General features: G+C 43.6%; 1 protein-coding gene across 2 annotated transcripts in view; it reads left to right on the forward strand.

Annotated features, from left to right (window-relative positions):
• The window catches only part of LOC147796208 (uncharacterized), a 52,259-nt gene that overhangs the window by 28,026 nt on the left and 4,540 nt on the right, over positions 1-19,693 (forward strand). Inside the window, exons 13-37 of one of the 2 annotated variants that reach the window (XM_087148774.1) lie at positions 256-366; positions 1,047-1,159; positions 1,584-1,731; positions 2,507-2,644; positions 2,846-3,030; positions 3,761-3,823; positions 4,624-4,665; positions 5,253-5,294; positions 5,778-5,810; positions 6,471-6,549; positions 7,127-7,273; positions 7,673-7,711; positions 8,335-8,419; positions 8,738-8,925; positions 9,863-9,934; positions 11,187-11,281; positions 11,896-12,134; positions 12,581-12,967; positions 13,600-13,757; positions 14,569-14,949; positions 15,648-15,788; positions 16,468-16,618; positions 17,377-17,567; positions 18,590-18,750; positions 19,457-19,554. In XM_087148774.1, coding sequence (XP_087004900.1) covers positions 256-366; positions 1,047-1,159; positions 1,584-1,731; positions 2,507-2,644; positions 2,846-3,030; positions 3,761-3,823; positions 4,624-4,665; positions 5,253-5,294; positions 5,778-5,810; positions 6,471-6,549; positions 7,127-7,273; positions 7,673-7,711; positions 8,335-8,419; positions 8,738-8,925; positions 9,863-9,934; positions 11,187-11,281; positions 11,896-12,134; positions 12,581-12,967; positions 13,600-13,757; positions 14,569-14,949; positions 15,648-15,788; positions 16,468-16,618; positions 17,377-17,567; positions 18,590-18,750; positions 19,457-19,554 — 3,487 coding nt within the window. The remainder of the gene's footprint in view (positions 1-255; positions 367-1,046; positions 1,160-1,583; positions 1,732-2,506; positions 2,645-2,845; positions 3,031-3,760; positions 3,824-4,623; positions 4,666-5,252; positions 5,295-5,777; positions 5,811-6,470; positions 6,550-7,126; positions 7,274-7,672; positions 7,712-8,334; positions 8,420-8,737; positions 8,926-9,862; positions 9,935-11,186; positions 11,282-11,895; positions 12,135-12,580; positions 12,968-13,599; positions 13,758-14,568; positions 14,950-15,647; positions 15,789-16,467; positions 16,619-17,376; positions 17,568-18,589; positions 18,751-19,456; positions 19,555-19,693) is intronic. The other variant, XM_087148775.1, reaches the window with a different exon arrangement.

Raw genomic sequence — 19,693 nt, forward strand, 5'->3', positions numbered from 1 at the left:
CAGCACAGGGGTGCTTCTCTTGCCCTTCACCTCTTGCGACCCTGGGTTCGAATCCCGGCCTAGAAAGACATGTAGATTGGGTTCTGAGTCCTTATTTTCCCCCAAATACCTATCCTATTACTATAAGTAAACATTTCAGCACTGATTTTCCTCTTTTCCCTGATTTCCCTGTTTCCCACCTATGTTCCAGCACAGTATAGATTTATGAACGTGCAAAACAGTAACAAAGTTGTAATGTTTTGTTCCATGTTGTAGGCTGGATGGGAGGAACAGTCGCGGATCCGAGCCAACGAACTGGAACAGCGAGCCACGACCTGCCAGGAACTCACTCAACAGAACACACTGCTGCACCAACAACTGGAAGAGGTATGAACAAATCCCACGTAACCTCCCAAATCCATCCAAATTCAACAGATTTTGGAGGACTGTGTAGGATTGGGGAGGGTGGGTCTCCGCTGTTACATTGCTTTTCATGGAATTTCTTGCCCCTTCGAAGCTTAAGTGGCACAGAATGTGCCATCATTGGTTTTTTGGGAAGGATTTTGTAGGATATAGGAGGGTGCCGGTGAAAATATATAGGGAGTCCTGGATGCATACATCAGTCATCACTCCATTGCATACTTTAAAACAACACCGTCTTTCCACGTGGCTCATTCACGATGTAAACATATTGCTTGCCCAACAATTTTAATATGATAAAAGGTCATCTTACATTCTTGTGAAACAAAAAAACCTTGTATAATCTCGCTGGATTTGGCATGGTTGGGGTTTTTAATTTTTTTTTCTGTAAATTTTTACTCAGATATTTTTCGGTCTTCCGGTTTTTATGTCAAATCCTTTTGGAAGTTATCATGAAGGAAGAAAATTGGTCTTTGCAACCAGTGACTATCACAATAAATAATACTTGTGGTGATCTTACTGAGACTTGGTTCGCACCGTCCATTAGGTTCGTTTTGGTGTCTATGTTACCAACAATGGATCACTGACCGAGAGGCAACAGAAAGCTGAAATTATATGATGGAATTTTTTGCTTCCCCGCTGTTCAGTTGAGCGCTCGGATGATGCAAAGTCCATTGCAGCAGCAGAAAGAGTCTGTGGATGGCAGCCTGCGCCTGCCCGACGAGAACAAGTCGTCAGAACAACTTCTTGAAGTTATCAAGTAAGGCCGGTCTTTCCTATATAGGCGCTAAAAGTTTATCCCTGTTTTTCTTGTTTCTCCATTCTTCAATGACAGCAGATTTATTTTTTTGTTTTCACCGTGGAAATGACGGAAAAACCTTTGAAAGTCCACTTTCGTGACTTCTTCAGTCAAGGAAGGAATCGTAAAAATGGACGTAATTAGGGAGATGCCAGCTTCAGGCAATTTGAGGGAAGAACCTGATCGAGAGCTTAGAGAAACAAGCCGCTTTCTGAATGAAAAATAAATACAGAATGCGTTATTTCACCTGTGGAGATGCCATCTTGGAATGCAAACATCAGTGCGGCAACCGAAAAATTGCCAGTAAACTTAATTATCTTCTTCTGATGTTACCCTATTCTTAATAGTGAAATTCTCTTATACGTTTCGTTATTTATTTTGCCAGGTTCTTGCGACGGGAAAAGGAAATTGCAGAGACCCGTTCTGAGCTGGCTCAGTCAGAGGGCCTTCGTCTCAAGCAGAGGTGCGAGCATCTGGAGCGACAGTACGAGGAGGCCCACCGCAACCTGACCGGAGAACGGGAACGGACTCAGGTATGCCGACGAGGATGTCTCCCTTTCAAGGATTAGTTGTCCCACTTCACAGTCATTTGCCGTATTTTGGGTTTTTTTGGACAGATATTCACCGTGGTAATGCCACAGTTCCGAAATATTTCAAACTTACTTTTACATGTATTTTTAAAAATATAAATGTGGAATTTGATCAGTGGAGCTCACCATAATTGGGCGTGTGGGCATTGCAGGAGTTTTTTTTGGGGGGTGGGGAGGGTGGGGGAAAGGTGTTTTTCTCCAGGAGAAAAAAGTTTCTGGGAGAGGGAGGAGTGCAAGGCTTGGGACACTCATCAGCAACAAACCGACGTAACCATTGACACACCAAACCAGTAGAAGGGGGTCAATTTTGAGGTTTTTTTCCAAGCATATTGGTGATTTTCATCCCTTTCTCTTTCCTCTTTTTTCATTTCTGTCATTTTTTTCACATTTTTATATTTCAATTTTTTTCCGTGGGGGGGTAGCTCTCTTACCCCTGGGTATGCACTGTCATCATTCACATTTGATTGCATTGAAATCAACGTTTATATATAGTAGTCCAATTGCTTCATATTTGACTAGGCATTCATTTCACAAGAAACGATTGGTGAACCATGAGAAAGGAATGCTATAGAAAAGCATGGGGCTACAAATTGTCTCAGGTTCATGTGAAAACTTTCTGACTGAACACTGGCAGTGGCTGCCTTATTGTTGAACTTAAACAAAAGTGAAACATGGTGAGGAGAAACCATTTTTTTTCTGTGTCTTTTCTCCACTCCAGGTGATGGCCCAGACCACCGCCAAGCACCAGGAGCTCCTGAAGAAGGTGGAGACGCTGAACGCCTTGACCGACAGCAACCGGATGCTGAGAGAGGAGAAGGACCGGCTGGACCAGCAGGTGCAACAGCTGGAGGCTAAGGTAGGCTGTCCCAGGCTTCTCTGGAGGATGCAGATCTAGCTCAGAGTCGAACCACTTCATGCTGTGTAAAAGTGCACAGGGATTTCCTGTATCATACACAAAGAAAGTTTCTGCTAGGTGTCAAAACAAGCTGATGATGGTATTCGTAGGAGCACATTGTCAGTTGCGTCGTTTGGCGCGCTTCTTTCTTGGTCTTGTCAGGTCAGCCAGTTGGAGGCCAACATCCAGCCCCTGCAGGACCAGAATCGCGAGCTGACGGCCGAGCGGGATGCCCTGACCACAGACAAGACCAGCCTGACCATCGAGGTGACCCGATGGAAGCAGCGCACCAATCACCTCATTGAGCAGTGCAACAGGGCTGACCCAGAAGAGCAGAAGAAACTGCTGTAAATTTATTCAAATATTCATCATGCGCAAACATGTGTCATGAATATTCACTATGGAGCTTCACCAATCAAGTGCAAGAGAGCAAAACATTGCATGCTGTAAACCTTTACAGCAAAGTTAACTTTAAACAATTAAAATGATGTACTGAAATCATGTTTGTAGTTCTTTATGTCAGTTTGGTAAATGCACATCTGATATAGAAAAGATGAGACATCTTGTCTTTTCATGTTATTGTTTCGCAAAAAGTTTTCACTGGCCAAAAGAATTTTTAAAATTCCACAAAATCCCTGTGACAAACAAACAAATCTAACCAAGGCGTACCAGAAAAAATATATGTGGGAGTTATTAGTGGGTCGAGGCTATTACCCACAAATTTAACAAGTTGACGGCACATTAGTCTCTCTGTACACGTTGTGACCTTCAGCAAGTTACATCACCCCCTTCATACCCCAACTGAGACGGATACCTTTGAGAGCAGATTTGATGAGTGTGTTTTAGTTGATTGCATCTGATATGGCAGCTTTGGGTTATTATACTCCTAAAAGGAGTTAAGATGGTCAGATGTTATGAGCCCCATGAGCAGCGACAATGATGATACATCGGCTTCTTTGAATGACAGACACTGTACTGTGCACCTCCTTAATGCTCTGATATTAACGTTACTGTTTAGAGTTGTTAAGTTTATATTTGAGCTTATTATTTTGGAGTGAATTTTTTGTCATGTTACAGTGCTGAGAAGGACGCCAACAAGAAAACCATCAGCTCCCTTCGAGAGGAAAACCTTAGACACAAGTAAGATTGTTAGTGCCACAGGAGAAGAGAAGGCAGGGTACCAGACCGAATAGTCTGTGCTCTTTGGGGGGATGAGGTCTTCCAGAGCTACGGCTATGGCTATTGTTGGTACATCTCCTGCATATTTTCATTGGAGCTAGACTAAGCTTTACACAACAGATGTGGATGGAGCCTTAAGTCTTGAGTACAGGAGCTTTGATTTCAGACTGGGGGTCGTTTGATGGCGTTGGTGGTGGGGTCTTGTGACTGTCTTCGGGGTCTTGACAACAGGACTTTACTTGACATGATGTGTTCCTTTTGTATGCATTTAGTGTCCTGCTGTGGAAGTAAGAGCCCTGTGGGATATTTCTAAAGCCATTTGAAGGACAAGAATTTGTTCAGTTATTTCTTTTTCATTACCTCTTGTAACAGTCCAACACATTTTTGTCTCAAAAGTTGAAACTTTAACACATATGAGTCATCCTACAAATTTGGGGTCCAAAAATGTGACATCCTTTGTGCCCCTGATACACCTGACCTGTGTAATTTGACTTGGAAATATCATCGATGTCAATTTCAAACTAGAATTATTAGTGTTGCAGGTAATTGTCGTTCCAATTTTGTAAATAGTAGAATGTGTTCTAAACTAAAAAAAATCATGTGTCAGATGCGGCAGGGACGTGAAAAAATTCACGATTTATAGAATGACCCATGTGCAACGTTGGGCTCTAAAATTTGAAGTGTCTTGCAGGAGAAACTTTGTGAAACTGTGCCAGATGCCCAAGAATATGTGATTTTATTTTTATATTTTCCCCTGGCAGAGCTGAGCTGTCTAGACTGAATGCACAGCTAACATCGTCAAAGTAAGTGGACTATTCCACAGTTGATGTTTTCACTAAAATCAATCAAACTTTGAGAGGGTTTTCTGCACAGTCGAATCGAATGGAGATAAGTTGTACAGTTTCCAGGTGGGGGAAATGAGACTTGAAAGTTCTCGTCAAATTTCACCATGTCAAATTTCACCATGTCAAATTTCACCATGTCAAATTTCACCATGTCAGATCTGTCCGTTGACTTGGCTGGGCCTCAAGCTGGACCAAGAGAGGGCACTTTTTTTCTTTGCAACAGAGGCTCTCTGTGATCAGAACTAAACTTGGCTGGTTCACGAACAAGGAGGAAATGCATGCGTCGCGGTCGCGCTGCTTCCAACCTAATAAATACTCTCGACCAATACAGCTCTTTTCAACCATTGCGGTGGAGTTTCTGCTTGAGGCGGAAACTGCTCGCAGAAAAAAATGGGCCATATTGATTTGTTATTGGGATTGGAAAGGGACACTTCCTGATTCATTTTGACCAATTTATTTCTTGTTATGATGGGCATGTTCTTCCGTTTTTGTGTTAAATTTAGAATATATACATGTATTTACAGTTGACGTTTGTATCTTCCCAGGAATGAGATTAGCAAGTTGACAACTGACTTGGCCAACATGCAGTAAGTTTTGCCAAAGTCGTTCATTTAAAGACAAATTTGCTGTACATATTCATCTAGTCATCATTACTTAATAGTGTGCCATATTTTCAGTTAAAATCTGGAACTCTTCCCTGGTTTCTGAAGTTTTGCCATTTCTTACACATAAACTTCACACTTAGGCACATGACCTATACCGATTAAAAACTACACTTTGCATTGGCTGTTTGCAACTAGAATGGAAATTTTATATTCAAACATCAATCATTTGTCAGCTTGGGCATGCCATAGTTGTGTAAATGTGATCTTGTCTTCAGGCTTTTTGATATTTTAAAGATAATTCCGAAATTGTATACAAAAAGTGATTAAATAAAAAAAGAAAGAGAAAAACGGTAACTTTTTCATTCCGGAGTTGCTGCAAGGGCCTTTTTATTTGTTTTATTTGTTGGCATACATGATTTGGATATTTTGATAAATTTTTCATCCTTGAGTTTTTGTCTTTGCCAGGTCGGAAATGAAACTGGAGCAGAGCAAACTGAAGTAAGTGTAGAGCATCTGAACTTGGAATTATTGACAGATTTCTGTATGTGTATATTCATTCTCCATAACGTTAATGGACTGTTTTCATGTGTCGGCCATCTTGAATGGCAATTGAGGGTAACTTTTCCTTTTGAGACCAGAAGATAATTGGAATACGAGTTCATTTCAAGTTAATGCCAATTTATGTTTAGATTAATTGAAAATTTGTGACAAATTAGATCTAAATATTTTAAGCCATGTTGAAAAGAACTGAAAGTGAGGCTAGGAATCCCTAATAGTCTGGCAACACCCCAGTGAACAGATTACATTGAATGTGATAGATTCAGGGAGCAAGATTAAAAATGGCTTCCCCGTGAATAGGGTCTATTGCATTTGGTTTTCTTTTTGTCCTCAGTACCTAGCTTCACCTCGGAGTGCATATTGTAAGCAACCATTAAGTATTTCCCTCAAAAAGGCGTACCTTTTAACTTCACCGTAAATACCTTGCACGTGCTTTCTTGAAGTTTTAGTCGTCCTTAATGTGTAATATCACTCAAACACAAAGCGTTCTGAAGCCCGTCATCAGTCACGCTCAAAATTTCAACTCTAGCATCAAGTAATTAAAAAAACTCTGAAGGGAATGGTTCTCTTACGACGTTCTTTTTGTAAAACCTGACGTAGTGAGGAGATTAACACGCTGAAAATGGACAACACGGCCAAGGAGAATGACATCAACGATAAGAAGAATACCATTCAACAGGTAGGAAGTAGTAAAGACTTTCTCCGGTGATCCAAGTTATCGTAGATTCATACCTCTACCTCAAATCCAGAACAAAATCGGGTGTCAAAGATGAGGCTCCGTTTTTTATTCGATGGAGACATAATTTGTCTGCAGATTTCATGCTTTTATGACACTCTTTAGGGGATAGATTTAGTCAAGTTTTGTGGCCAAGCTTTGTTTTTGAATGAGGCTTAAATTCATTCAAAGAGATGTACATGTAGCCTAATTGATTGCAAGGCACTCGTAAGCTAGAGGTTTTCACAGAATGGGCCCAGTTGCAGTTCTTGTGACATCTTGCAACGGTTCCTGTGGCATCTTGCAACCACTTTTGTGACACCTTGCAACTGTTCTTGTGACATCTTGTGACTGTTCTTATGGCAACATGCAACTGCAGTGTTCTTGTGATGTCTTACAACTGCTCTTGTGACACCTTGCACGTTCTCTTGTGACACCTTGCAACTGTTCTTGTTGCATCCTGTGACTGTTCTTGTGATATTTTGCTACTTTTCTTATGACAACTTGGAACTGTTGTTGTGACCGTGGTCTGCAATTTCAGGTCAAGAAGATTGGCCGTCGCTACAAGTCACAGTACGAGGAGTTGCAGGCCAAGGTGGATGCCGAGAAGGAACAGCAAGGCCAGCCCATTGCCGAGAAGGACGCTAAGATCAAGGAACTGGAGGAAACGGTGGCCAAGCTGACGGAAGTGAGCCTAGCTGATTACCTTGAAGTCTCGACCTGATTTTGAGACAAGAACTACTGGCCTAAATGTGTTACACGTTTAGGCCTACAGGCCTGAACCTGTTACATGTTTGGGCTCATACAACATGTAGTTGTTTCCACTGCATCATATATTCCCCTGAAGCTTGTAAATTTGCCACGTTTAAAGGGTGCATACAATATAAATCTTTCTCCAATCCAGTCCTTTACATGCCACAATATCCCTTTTTCAATTTTCATTTCACCATTTTGAGGGAATTTTCTTTGCTGTTTTATGCTAACATGAATTTGCATATTTAAGAGCAAAAGTGTGGCATTGTTTCAGGAAGAACCAACAATGTAAGCTGACACTACCCTGATTTTTTTTTTCGTTTTTTTTCTACAGGAAAACAAGTCTGTGAAAGAGGCTGAAGAGAAAACGAAGGTATTGCATTTATTTTATTATAAATTGATTCCTTTGCAATTTCTTGATTGTAAATGTCAATTTTTCTAGCAGTTATGCACAGATTCAGGACTCTTGCTATTTAGTTTGACTTTGCTGATGCCACAATTTGAGTTTGAAAGATTTTCAACCCCTTTGCTCCGGGAGACGGCAAGAGCCGTGGCTTTGTGTGAGGATTAGTGCATACCACACATACGGTCTATTCACCATGCAGCTGCTGGTTCAATGGGGCCTGCTGCTGGACAAAGCCCTCCATTCAGGGCATACCACAGCCTAGCAGTCACAGTCAATAGAATCCTGGAGCGAAGGGGTTAAGCTTCTCGCCCAAAGTAAAGTAATAGAAACCCTCGAGTTTTTCACCCAAGTGATGTCCATTCTCATGAAAACAAAGTCACGGGGGAAACACAGTTGCCTCCGAGACTTGTTTTTTGGTTTGACTCGGTAGCAAATTCAGTTGATTTAAACAAAAGTTGAAAACCAAGTCCCAAATGACAGTCCACAACAGAAACGTGTTATCATGTATGAAAGTCCTTGACAAATCAGACACAACCACCACTGTGAAAAATCTCTCATGCCCCTCTCCTTGCTGGGCATTTCTTCTTCAGGCGCAACTCACCGAGAGAGACGAGCGGGAAGAGAAGTCAAAAAAGCTGGTGCAGGGATTGAGGCAGAAACTGGCCCAAGTCAACAGTGAGTTGAGATCAGATGGTTGGATTATTTAAAAATTAATTGAAACAGCTCAAACACATATTATTATAAGAGAAAAAATTAAATGAACCATTGTAAACATTTAAGTTAAAACAGCAAACCTTGCAATAACATCAAAAAGTTTAAAATAAAAACATAAATTACATAACATTTAAACAGCAAGTTGTTCGGTTCATTATGCAGTTGACTTTGATCACGTTATACATTGTAGTTTAGGGAATTATGGCTATCCACATTTTGATTGAACTTGCTTGAAAGTGCCAGTCGGTGAGCTTTCAGAACAATTTTGTTCCTCGTCAGCCGAACGCAACAAGGCAAACGAGGAGAAGACCAAGCTACAATCCACATTGGATGAGCTGAGAGGGGAGCTGTCGGCCTTGGAGTCCCTGCAGACCCAGAGCGAGGGGCAGATGGAGGCCGACAAGAAACAGCTGCAGGAGAAAGTGGAACAGCTTGAGAAGGACCTCAAGCAGGCCAAGGAAAACCAGGTGAGTCTAGAGGGGAAATCCTGAAAAGTCACGGAAAAAAGTCGTGGAAATCAAGACAGTGCAGGGGTTCTGTTTGATGGACCGCTTTTAATGAGATAACAGAAGGATGTTAGTCTTTAGCACTAGCGATGGCAGTCTTCCAGTTCATAAAACTAAATCAGTGTTCTCTACAAATTGGCATTGAATGTCACAGAAGCTGTCATATTTCAGTTCTGGAAAAGTCCTGGGATTTGGTAGGAACCCTCCTATGTCTGACTCGTGAGTCAAAGCTTTACCGGCTGCCACGGTTTGATGTCGGCAGACTTCAAAGAGTTGGATCGAGCGCGTTCAGAAACTAAAAAGACTTTAATTGATCTTGGCATTCTATGTAGTGACAATAAGGGGAAGTTGGAAGACACGGTTATAAAAGTGTGGACAAGGTTGGACAATTTTGGGCCCTGCGTGATCATAATGAAACAGAGTTGTGCATTGTAAACCTTTTCCTACAAAGCAGCGTGTGCGTCTTTTGATTCAAGCTCTCCAGCGACCGTTCACCTTGTTTGTGAATCACTTCTGTTGTGCCAGTCGTACTGATTGTACGCTTTGGAAGTTAAGACCTGTTATGGTTTAACCCCTTTATGGCGGGATTATTTTGACCGCGACTGCTGGGCTGTGGCATGCCCTGAATGGAGGGCTTTGTCCAGCAGCAGGCCCCATTGAACCAGCAGCTGCGTGGTGAATAGACTGTATGCGTGTTATGCACTAATCCTCACGCAGCGGTGCGGTAGCAGCAGTCCTCCGCAGCGAAGGGGTTAATACAGGCCCCTCACACTCATAGCGGGAAGGCTGCATCCTCACATAACCCAACAGTTTCCAATATTTGTCACCACTCGGTGTTAACCATGAACCTTCTAGGTAACTTTTTTGACCAACCTTCTTTGTTTTGGAACCCAATCAGGAGAAACTTCAAACGATCCAAAAAGAAGAACAGCAGAAACAACAGCAGCAGAAGGTCCAACTTCAAGCCAGGGTAACGCATTGTTGCTTTGAATCAGCCCAAGTTTATTTGTTCCCCCTTTCTTCTGCAGTATCCCTCATTTGAAATGTTATTTGAGATGCATTCTATACAGCATGCTATTGGTCGAGGGGGCGGGTAACGCCCGGACTGCTTGCCCATGAGCATGGCACCATCCCCAGTAATGGCTTCTAAATTCTGCCAGCCCAATTACACTACACGTTGTCCCAGAATTGTCAGAAACCAAATTGCCTTATGTAATATTTCTTTACTATGAAAATATCTGCAGTGGGCACATTTTTTTTCAAAAGGCTACAGCACCATACTTTTGGCTTTCTCAGAGATCACCAAAAAAAAACGAGTTTACTACACTGCTTACTCAAAATACTCTCGATCTGGCAAGAGGTGGTGTTTTTGTAGTTTGAGTGAAGTGAGACACATGGTTATCAACTACGTCAATTGGGAAAATGCAAAACAGTTCTCTCGCCTATCTGCTTTTCTTTTCCCTCTTAAACTTCCACTGTGGTTTGGGTCTGTTTTGATTGTTTAGGATCAGTGCGTGTTATTGAGAGCTCATATATTTGTATGGTTTTAGGTTGGTTGACTTAGAAATGCTTCCTTCTTTACAACCAAAGCAATTTATTATTTTTGTTTTGGTTTGCACTTCGCCAGAAGTACAAAAATGCAACCTCTTTAGTTTGGCTTAAACCAAGTTTCCAAAACTTAATGTCAGTTATTTTCATGGCCAAATGAAATCATAAATTGGAGCATTTTGTTGGGTGGCAATAATTCTGGGACAGCCTGTGTATGCAAACAGGATGTGAACCTCAGACCCCATGTTAAGAAGTTACAGACTTAAACCACATGTCACGTACATGTTTGCACATGTACATTTATTTATTGTTGCCTTTGAAAGGCAGACACCATTAGATACTCTGCACCTTATAAATGCTCTGATATTATCTGCCTTGAGCAGAAGCACCCCCTCACCAGTTGAAAAAAGCCATGCTGGTCAGGAGAGTTCGTCTTGTTGGTAGCGACTCCCTTGTAACGCATGCATCTCATAGTTGTTTGTGAACCAGCAAAGCTAGGTTGCTACCAAAGAAGCCCCTGTTGCTAAGAAAATTGCGCCCTCTCTTGGTCCAGCTTGGGGCCCATACCACCATCACCACTACTAACGGTACTATTACTACTACAACAAAACAACCAACAACGACCAGAACGAGAAAGCGCCTTTACAGTTTTAATTGCATCGATTTGCTCATAGGTCCAGGAATTAGAAAAGCAGGTTGAGGAACAGCAGAAGCTACTGCAGATCAAGCATCTGGCCCCCCAGCAGCCCATGGGAGCCGAACGACCCAGGTACCAACAAGTTCCCTCTCTTTCAAAATTTAAGCCTCAAGATTGCGTTCTGTCTGTTACGATCTGATCCGGGGCTGTCTTCTTTTTTTCCTCCACTCTGCACCTCTGGAGTAATTTTTCAAACTTTTCAGTGTTGAAACTCTTATGAGACTTCTCCCATATTTGGCTTCACAAATTAACAGTTGGTGTTTCATTTGGGTCATAAAATGGAAATGCATTGTAGCCGCTGAGTGGTTAATTCAGGAGAATAAATTGTGAAACAAAAACCAGATTTAAAGTCCGGTTTTAATTTTTGAAATTGTTTCATAAATGCCCAATAAGATTTTTCTTTTCCTTGTTCTGAGAGGTCACTTTAATGGAATAATGCAGAATTACGTGAGAGGTAACTTGAGGTTTACCTTGAGGTTTTCCAAAGTTTAACAGGATTTTACCAGATACTTTGGGATAAAACTTCTGTTTAATGTTGTATTCTTCTATAAAGTAGTGTTGTCAGTTACAAATACTCGATTCCATAATTGGGAACCAGTTCCTGACTTCAGGGGTGGGCAGTTGGGTACCTGGGTACTGAGTTGCCCTCTTGATAAAGAAATGATGCCTTGATTTTGGACCAACAGCACCCGGAGTGAGGAGCCTCCCCCCACCGCCAACATCAAGCCCATCTCCTCCCCGGCCCCGACCGTCTCCAAATCTTCCACGCCCTCGGGCCAGCGCATGACGGCCAGCGTCCGGCCCATCGCCGTCACCCCAGTCACCAGCGCCCTGGCGAGCGCCTCGGCCACGCCCATGGCCACCGTCATGCCTCAGACCCAGAGCGAGGCCAGCACGGTCGTCATGGATGCCGACAGACAGCAAGGTGACATATCATGAAACCAAGGCTCCATGGGATCATTTTTGTTTTTAATTGGATTTTAGATTGTGTTAATTGTCACTTCACTGGTTAAATGGTTAAAGTTTGCTTCTTGTGATCACAGGGTCAAGGGTTCGAATCCAACTGCTGGTCATATGTTGTGTCCCTAGGCAATCCTCTTTACCCCACTTGCTTCTCTCCATCCAGGAGCATCCGCTTCTTGTGAAAACAAGATGTTTCTTGTAGGAATGCAAGGTTTGAATTCTTTTCCAAATCAATTGCACTTTCCCCCTCCCCCGAGTTTTGGTTTCGCTTTAATGTGTTAATTTGCCCTGATGCTCGTAGCAAGAATAGCGTCAGAGTTCTCATTCAGGGTAGACTTTCACCTTACGGCAAAATGTAGCCTTCTCATTTTTCATCTTTCACTTTTCTAATTTCATTCACCTCAACAGCGGTCCAAGAACCCCTTTCGGTGGAGACACCTATCGTCATCTCCATTGCATCGACCACCCCCATCCAGGCTGTCACTCCTACCCAACAGGCTCCACCCACTGCCGCACCCTACCCCATGGTGGTGCTGGACGCCCGACCGGAGGGGCCCCAGGAGGAGCGAGTGGAACCCATGCAGCAGCAGGAGGTCCAGAGACCGGACAACGTGCAGGAGGTCCGGGCCGAACCCCGCTTGCAACCACCCTCACAAGAACCAGTGACTGAACCGGGGATGGACATAGTGGGGGAACAGTCAACAGAAGCCGCAGCAGAGGCAGCCATCCAGTCTTTGGATGGAAACCAGACGGAATCCCAACCACCCAGCCAACAAGCTGAGAGAGATGTAGACGGTACAAATAAACCCCATCTTGCGCAGTGGTTTTTATGTAAAACCGGTCATGTCCATCACCAATCAGCATTCAGCACTAAAATAAATAACTACAGTAGTTTGCTTCAGTTATATGTACTCGCCTTGATATTTTCTTTTGCTGTGATTATATGTTTAATAATAATTGAAAATTTATAATGTGCCGTTTCCATAAAAATGACCAATGGCGCAGTACAAGTCGACATGAAAAAATATTAACTTAATTAATTAAATTTAAGAAATGAAAGAAAAGGATAAATGAATAAGAATAAATGAATGAATGTCACCGCGCTAGTACACAACCACAGTATGGGGATACGTCTGCCCCGCCAACAGGGAGAACCTAACCCTGCTGGCATCGGTGATGTCTCGATCTTTCCCGGAGAGCAAACTGCAGGCAAAAGGCATCAGCTTCCATTCTCCTGAGCTGGTATTGACCAAATTCTGAAGACCAGCCAAGCACATATTTATGCCTTTATTGATCTGATTACTATGTCTTTATGCCCGACGGTCATCTTTTTCTGGAAGAATAACAGTCTTACCCAATGTGTCATACCAGTGGAATTCTCAAAGAGGTTTTTTGATTTTGGTCTGTTCACGTTCCACCTTTTTCAGAGTTGGCCGAGATGCCAAAGCCCAGCACCTCTGGAGGAAGTCGGACGGAGCTGAGCCACAAGCGGCAGCGGGAGGAATCTGGGGAGGACGACAGTGAGGCGGCCGTGGCAGAAGAGACTGCCCACCAGGAGAAACGCCAGCGAGTCACCCCACAACCGGTAACAATGTCGCTTTCCAAGATGCAGTATGTCTCTTGCTATACCATTTCTCAGGATTTTTCAGATTTCAGGGATTTGTTACTCAACAGTTCTGGATTTTTAGATGCAACGTTATAACCTGCGGCATTCCGGGATCCAGCTCTGTGAAGATTTACCTCAGTATAATGTTTTATCCACCAGACACTTTATCTTTCCTGGTTGTTCTTTTGCTTTTTGAGTCTCTGAGTTGGAGAATTTTAAGCTTTGGAAAGTCCTTGCAAAGTTCTTGAATTTTTTCAGCCCCTGTGTGTGGTTACAGAACCCTGTTCTAGGGCCAGAGGACAATTCTCACTCATGTCTGTGTGTAGTGTATGTAATGCCTGTGTTGTGTGCTGGGGACTAACCCTAACCCTCCTCAGTCCTCCAACAGGTGAAGGATTGAGGAGGGTTAGGGACTAAAGGTCTCTAAACAGTTTGTCATACTTCCAAATTACTGGGTAGAATGGGCTCTGTGTAAATATGGGCCTAGCTAGCACCATTAGGTGTCAGTTTGAAGAATTGGGTTGAGTGGACAGGCAGTTTTTGGAATCTTCACAGGGGATGAACTTGGAGATATTTAATCCTCCCCGTAGGTGAAACCCAGGCGGCTTGTAACATTTATTTTGCAATCGGCTATGGAGAGGAAGCTGTATTCTGACCACATAAAACACAGCTAGTTTGCTAGTGCAGTAATCATCCCAACCAATTCCAATAGGCCCTGGTGTTGGAAATTGGCTGGTTGGAGATCGTTATTGTTTAAATTGTTGACTGTACCAATTCACTTTTCTTTCAGCAGCAAGTGATTGAACAGCCAGACCAGCCTTTGTCTCCTGTTGCCCAATCCCCAACCCAGGCCGACACGACCACCTCCAGCCTCCAGCAGACGATTACGCTGCCTCCCGCCGGTGAAGACGAGGCAGGCAGTGGTGTGAGAGTGCCCCCAACCAGCACAGATGAGTCTGCACAAGATGAAGCGGGGCCGGAAGACGATCGGGTGCCGGCACAAGAGACGGGTGAGGGTTTGCTGGAGGCCGAAGGGGAAGACGCCCCACCCTTGGGAGAGGCGGAGGTCGAAGGGGACGAGGAGCCAGAGGAAGGGTTGGACGTGCCAGGCGAGGGCGAGGAACAAGAGGAAGACGATGACGATGTTGTCATCGTCGTTGACAGTGATGAAGTGAGTTTAATCTTAACCTCAGAGCAGTGTCGTAGTCGCAGCCTCTTAAAACCCAAGACCTCCAAAAGAGAAGATCATCGCAAGACCTCCCTCTAAATTCAAGTTACAAGCTACATGTATTACTGAGCTCCTTCATTTTAAGCATACAACTTTCCAATGTTAGTCACAGTGTGCCAATTTGCCAGCAACAGAAGATTTGAGATTGCTGCCAAGTGCTTACTAGGGGGTCCGTGTTTCAGTCGAGCACTTCAAAGGTACTCAAAAGTGCTTCACAAGTACTTCAAAAGTATTTGTGAATTACCTGGAAAATACATGCTGGGTCTGCTGATGGCTGTGAGTGTTTATTAGGGGATCATGACGTGTTACAGTCGAGTACTTTGAAAGCACCCAAGTACTTGATACGTACTCACAGCTGCCTCACAGGTATTTCACAATATTACGACATTTATCACCAATACCTGGGGCAAAGGAAAATCCACCAGCTATTCTTATGTACTTTAACAAAGACATTCCTTTGTTTATATTGTGAAAGTAGTTGTGATGGTGCTTGTGATATCTATTGAAAAATACTTGTGAAGTACTTAATTCAAAGTACTTGACTGAAAGGTTTTTCTGACTGCTTGTTCCTAGAGCTGTCACCCATCAGCATCCGGGTGAGCCAGTGCTCATCTGTGACTTTGTCCTGTTTATATTCTTAGGACGATGTGTCGGATGAGGAGGATGAGCAGTCGCCTGGAGACGAGGAGGACATTGGCGATGATGCGGATGAGGAAGGAGAGGCAGGAGACTATGAAGACTTTGAGGATGAGTACCCAGTGGAGGGCGAGCTAGATTACGGGGTAAGCGGTCCGACCAATCTGCAAAAACTTAAAAGGGCCACTGTGATAAAATGTGTGAATTCAGTCCTGGGAAAGACACCTTTCTGTTCCATTTTAGTAGATTTCTCATTATTTTAGTTTGCGAGTCTTGGGACATCTTGGTTCCTGTGGGGTTTTTATGATGTTTAAAATTTGCATATTCATCAGCAAAAGTGTGGTGTCATATTGGGGAATAAAGATCAGTGTTAGAATAAGCTCAACTCCAAATTTTGCCCGAAGTTTGGATAATTCCGTTCACACAAGTCTGCTGACAAATCTGTTGACAGGTTTTTTCATGAAAGGATTCTTAAGCAATGGGGTGAATAATGAAAAAACAAAGATGAAAAAAAGGAATGCTTTTGTCACAGTTCAGTTGAAAAAGCTTTTTGACTTGGCTTCAGAGTGAATGCCTTGTGATGGATTTGGAGGGACTTCCAGGGACATGTGATGGACTCGCGTTATCCGCATGGATGCATCATGCTCTCAATTATATGTGTAAAAAAGGCGTTCGCCCAAGAACTTACGCATGGACCCAACATGCGTGCATACTCATTTGTTTGCTGGTTCATTTCCTGGTTCAAAATAACATCACACTTCAGTACTCTGTACTGATTGTTTTGTCATATGTCCATTGCCCATCTCTTTGACGTCCATACTCAAGGAGGGAGATGGGGAGGATGTGGATGAGGACATGGAGGATGAAGACGAAGGGGAGGATGCGGTCTCCATGGAGGAGCAAGAGGAAGAGGGAGAAAGAGGCGGGAACAGTGAGGATCAGGTCATGGACGACGATGAGGTGGTGGAAATCAGTGGTGAGTGTTCTCCCCAGAATCTGAAATATCTTTATCATTTCAGGCGTCTTCAAGACAACCATGGTGTTTGGTTTGGGAAACTACCCTTCGAACATTCAGCCAACGATCAAATACATAAAACTGATGTGTAAAAACTGTCTTTGTGGCCAGGTGCCAAATGAGTACCGTGTGACCATGTTTAGGAAAGAAATGACCCACCATCCCTAAACCAGGCTGAAGCAGGTAACTTCATAATCCTAAAATAGTGGAACTTTCCACTGTTTTTTTTTTCATTTTTTCATTTTCAGATTTCCATTTGAGTTTTGCAGCTATCATTACCCGTCAGAAGCTTTCTGCAGACAGAATTTCGATTTCGCATGGATCACTTTGAAGTGTTAAAAAAAGCCGAAGAGGAATTGTCCAACATCACAAATACCAACTTCAGCCTGGTTTTGGGATGGTGGGTCTCAAATATTCCCATGTTGCGCTGAAAAAATTGCCTCTCAACACTGCTATAGTGTACTTGGACGAGCAGTATTGGAAGCCATTACTGCAGTACCACTATGCTCTTGGACAGGTGGCATGTGTACATTGCATGCCTCTTTGACCAATAATTGGCAAATTACAAACACCTGTTGTGTGCGTCAAGTGCGATGCCACCGCAGTTGGCATCTCCTCGAATTGGTCTGTGAACATGGTGACACACTGTTCTTGCGATGTGTTTAAGATGTCAAACCAGAAATATCAGGTTCTGAAAAGAAATGCTTTTTGATGGACAGAGGACGATGAGACAGAAGGGGCGGAGAATGAGATGGAAGTGGGCTCCAGCGATCAGCAGGAGCAGAGCCAGCCAATGGAAGAGCATCCACCCCTGCGCTTGCCCATGCCAGAGCTGAGAGTTGAACCCCCAGGGGACCAGGTCCCCACTTCCCAGGGGCAAGAGACACAGATTGAAAGGGTGCCATTCCAGGTAGGTGTGCTGAGTGAGGACATCTATAAAGATGTCCCTCACAACAGTGTCCTGATAATGTCCTCATCAGCACCTCAGTAGCCAAGTCCTCATGCCACACAGTTGGTTGATGCATGTAGGAAAGACTCAATTTGACATGGGTGTACTGAAGGATGATATGTGAGATGTCCCTCTCAACAGTGTCCTGATAATGTCCTCATCAGCACCTTAGTAGCCAAGTCCTCACACCACACGGTTGATTGATGCAAATAGAAAAGGCTCAATTTGAGGTGGGTGTACTGAAGGATGAAATGTGAGATGTCCCTCACAACAATGTCCTGATAATATCCTCATCAGCAGCCTAGCAGCCAATTCATGGAGTTCGGTTTGAGGTGGTGGTGCTTACTAAAGAGGGGTAAGAAGATGTCCATGAAAATAATGTCCTCTAAGCATCTTGAGAGGGAAGCCTCATGGACTCTAAGTCCTCAGATCTCAGGTTCTCCAGACACAGGGTTCCATTCCAGATGGGTCTTTAGAATGAAGATGAACACCTCCAATGTCCTCATAGCACTCTGAAGACCGTGTCCTCACATCACAAGGACATGGATTGGGTTCCATTCCTGGTGTGTCGCAGGTGTGGATGTGTAAGACATCTGGAAATAATGTCCTCGAAGCATCCTCATAACATATGAGTAACCTCTGAAATCGCTTTACATCTTTGGATTAGATTAGGATTTGAAAAAAACATAATTCAACTTTTTTAAAAACACACTGAATGAATTTATGCCTTGTTCAAATCACAGTGGAGGTCACATTCATGACATTGTGAGCAGTAACAGGAATGCTTTTGTAACTAGTTACATTTGAAGCTTGAGATGTGATTTTAGACTCCATGATTTGTAAGAAGTCTTGAAACGAAGTCCTCACAGCTGCACAGAAGTCATTGCTTTCTATTCCTCTTCCACATCCATCCAGAAATTTTTTTCTAAACCTTTCTGTGTAAAATGAGCTCATCCCTCTTCCATCTCTCCTCGGCCACGCAGCATGCCAACGTACCCAGACAGCGCCTAGCATCGCTCGGCCGGGCCCCGATGTTTGTTGGAGCTGGGGCGCCCTTTGACGACATCGGAGACGACCGCCAGGTGCCAAGCACACCCACCCTGTTCGTGCCGCGCAGGACGGACGGCTTCGCCGAGGCAATCAAGTAAGAAGCATTTAAACCCCCCAAATTTTTGTCCAATGCTACGTGGAAACCTGCCCATTTCAGTACAAAGCAGTAAGACTGATATGTCAAGAAAGGACTGATTTGTAGCTTGACGAGGAAAGGCAGGTGTTGCAGTACGTCAATCTCTAGCAACCTGACCCTTGGGTTCAATTCCCAGCTAAGTCCACATGTGGATTGGGTTTAAAGTCCCTACCTAATTCCGTGGATTTTAACCAGAATATCCCCCCCCCCGGGTTTTCCTCCCACCTCTAAACTGTAACTGCTTCTCATTGTCTCTAGTCTACAGGTTTCTTCAAGGATTGCAAGCTTACAGTGCCTAGGGCGCTCAGTTGAGGAATTTTTGCTGTCAATGCCAAAACTTGCAATAATAGTAATAATTTATTGTGATGAAAGGGCGTGCACTTTTGCTGGGGTAGCATTGCTGCAAAACTTTGGCTTGTGCAATGGAAAACAAATCCATGCCTGGGATCATTCATCAACCTCCCCACCCCACCTTAATGCCGCAGGTATTTTGCCAGCTGTTGATCTGAAAAACAAGATCAGTATTTTTTATAAAAGGAGTTATTAAAGTGCCTGGATTCATCTGTAAGGCAACATTGGCTTTAATTTTGGAAGTTATGTTCCTTGAAGTGTTTGATTTAGTTTTAAATGAACAATACTCTCTGGTGTTTTTGCTTTTTCGTAGCTCCCCTCTCCTCCAAGGGAGGTTCCACTTTGGTGGCTCGGACTCGGAGCCGTCGCGCTCCATGGCCCCAGCTCTAGCCCAGCTAGCTACCCAGGGAGGTAGGTTCTTATTCTAAGACCACAAATGGATCAGAGATTGCTATTGTTACTTCTTTATCGGAGCTTGTTTCTTCAGAAGTGCGCTATGCACGAACTGCTGCATCCAGACTGCTGACTACAGTGACCTGAAACCTCCACT

The sequence above is a fragment of the Acanthaster planci genome, linkage group LG18, assembly GCF_054643075.1.
Source record: "Acanthaster planci isolate LZ-2023a linkage group LG18, COTS_SCS, whole genome shotgun sequence".
Classification (NCBI taxonomy): domain Eukaryota; kingdom Metazoa; phylum Echinodermata; class Asteroidea; order Valvatida; family Acanthasteridae; genus Acanthaster; species Acanthaster planci.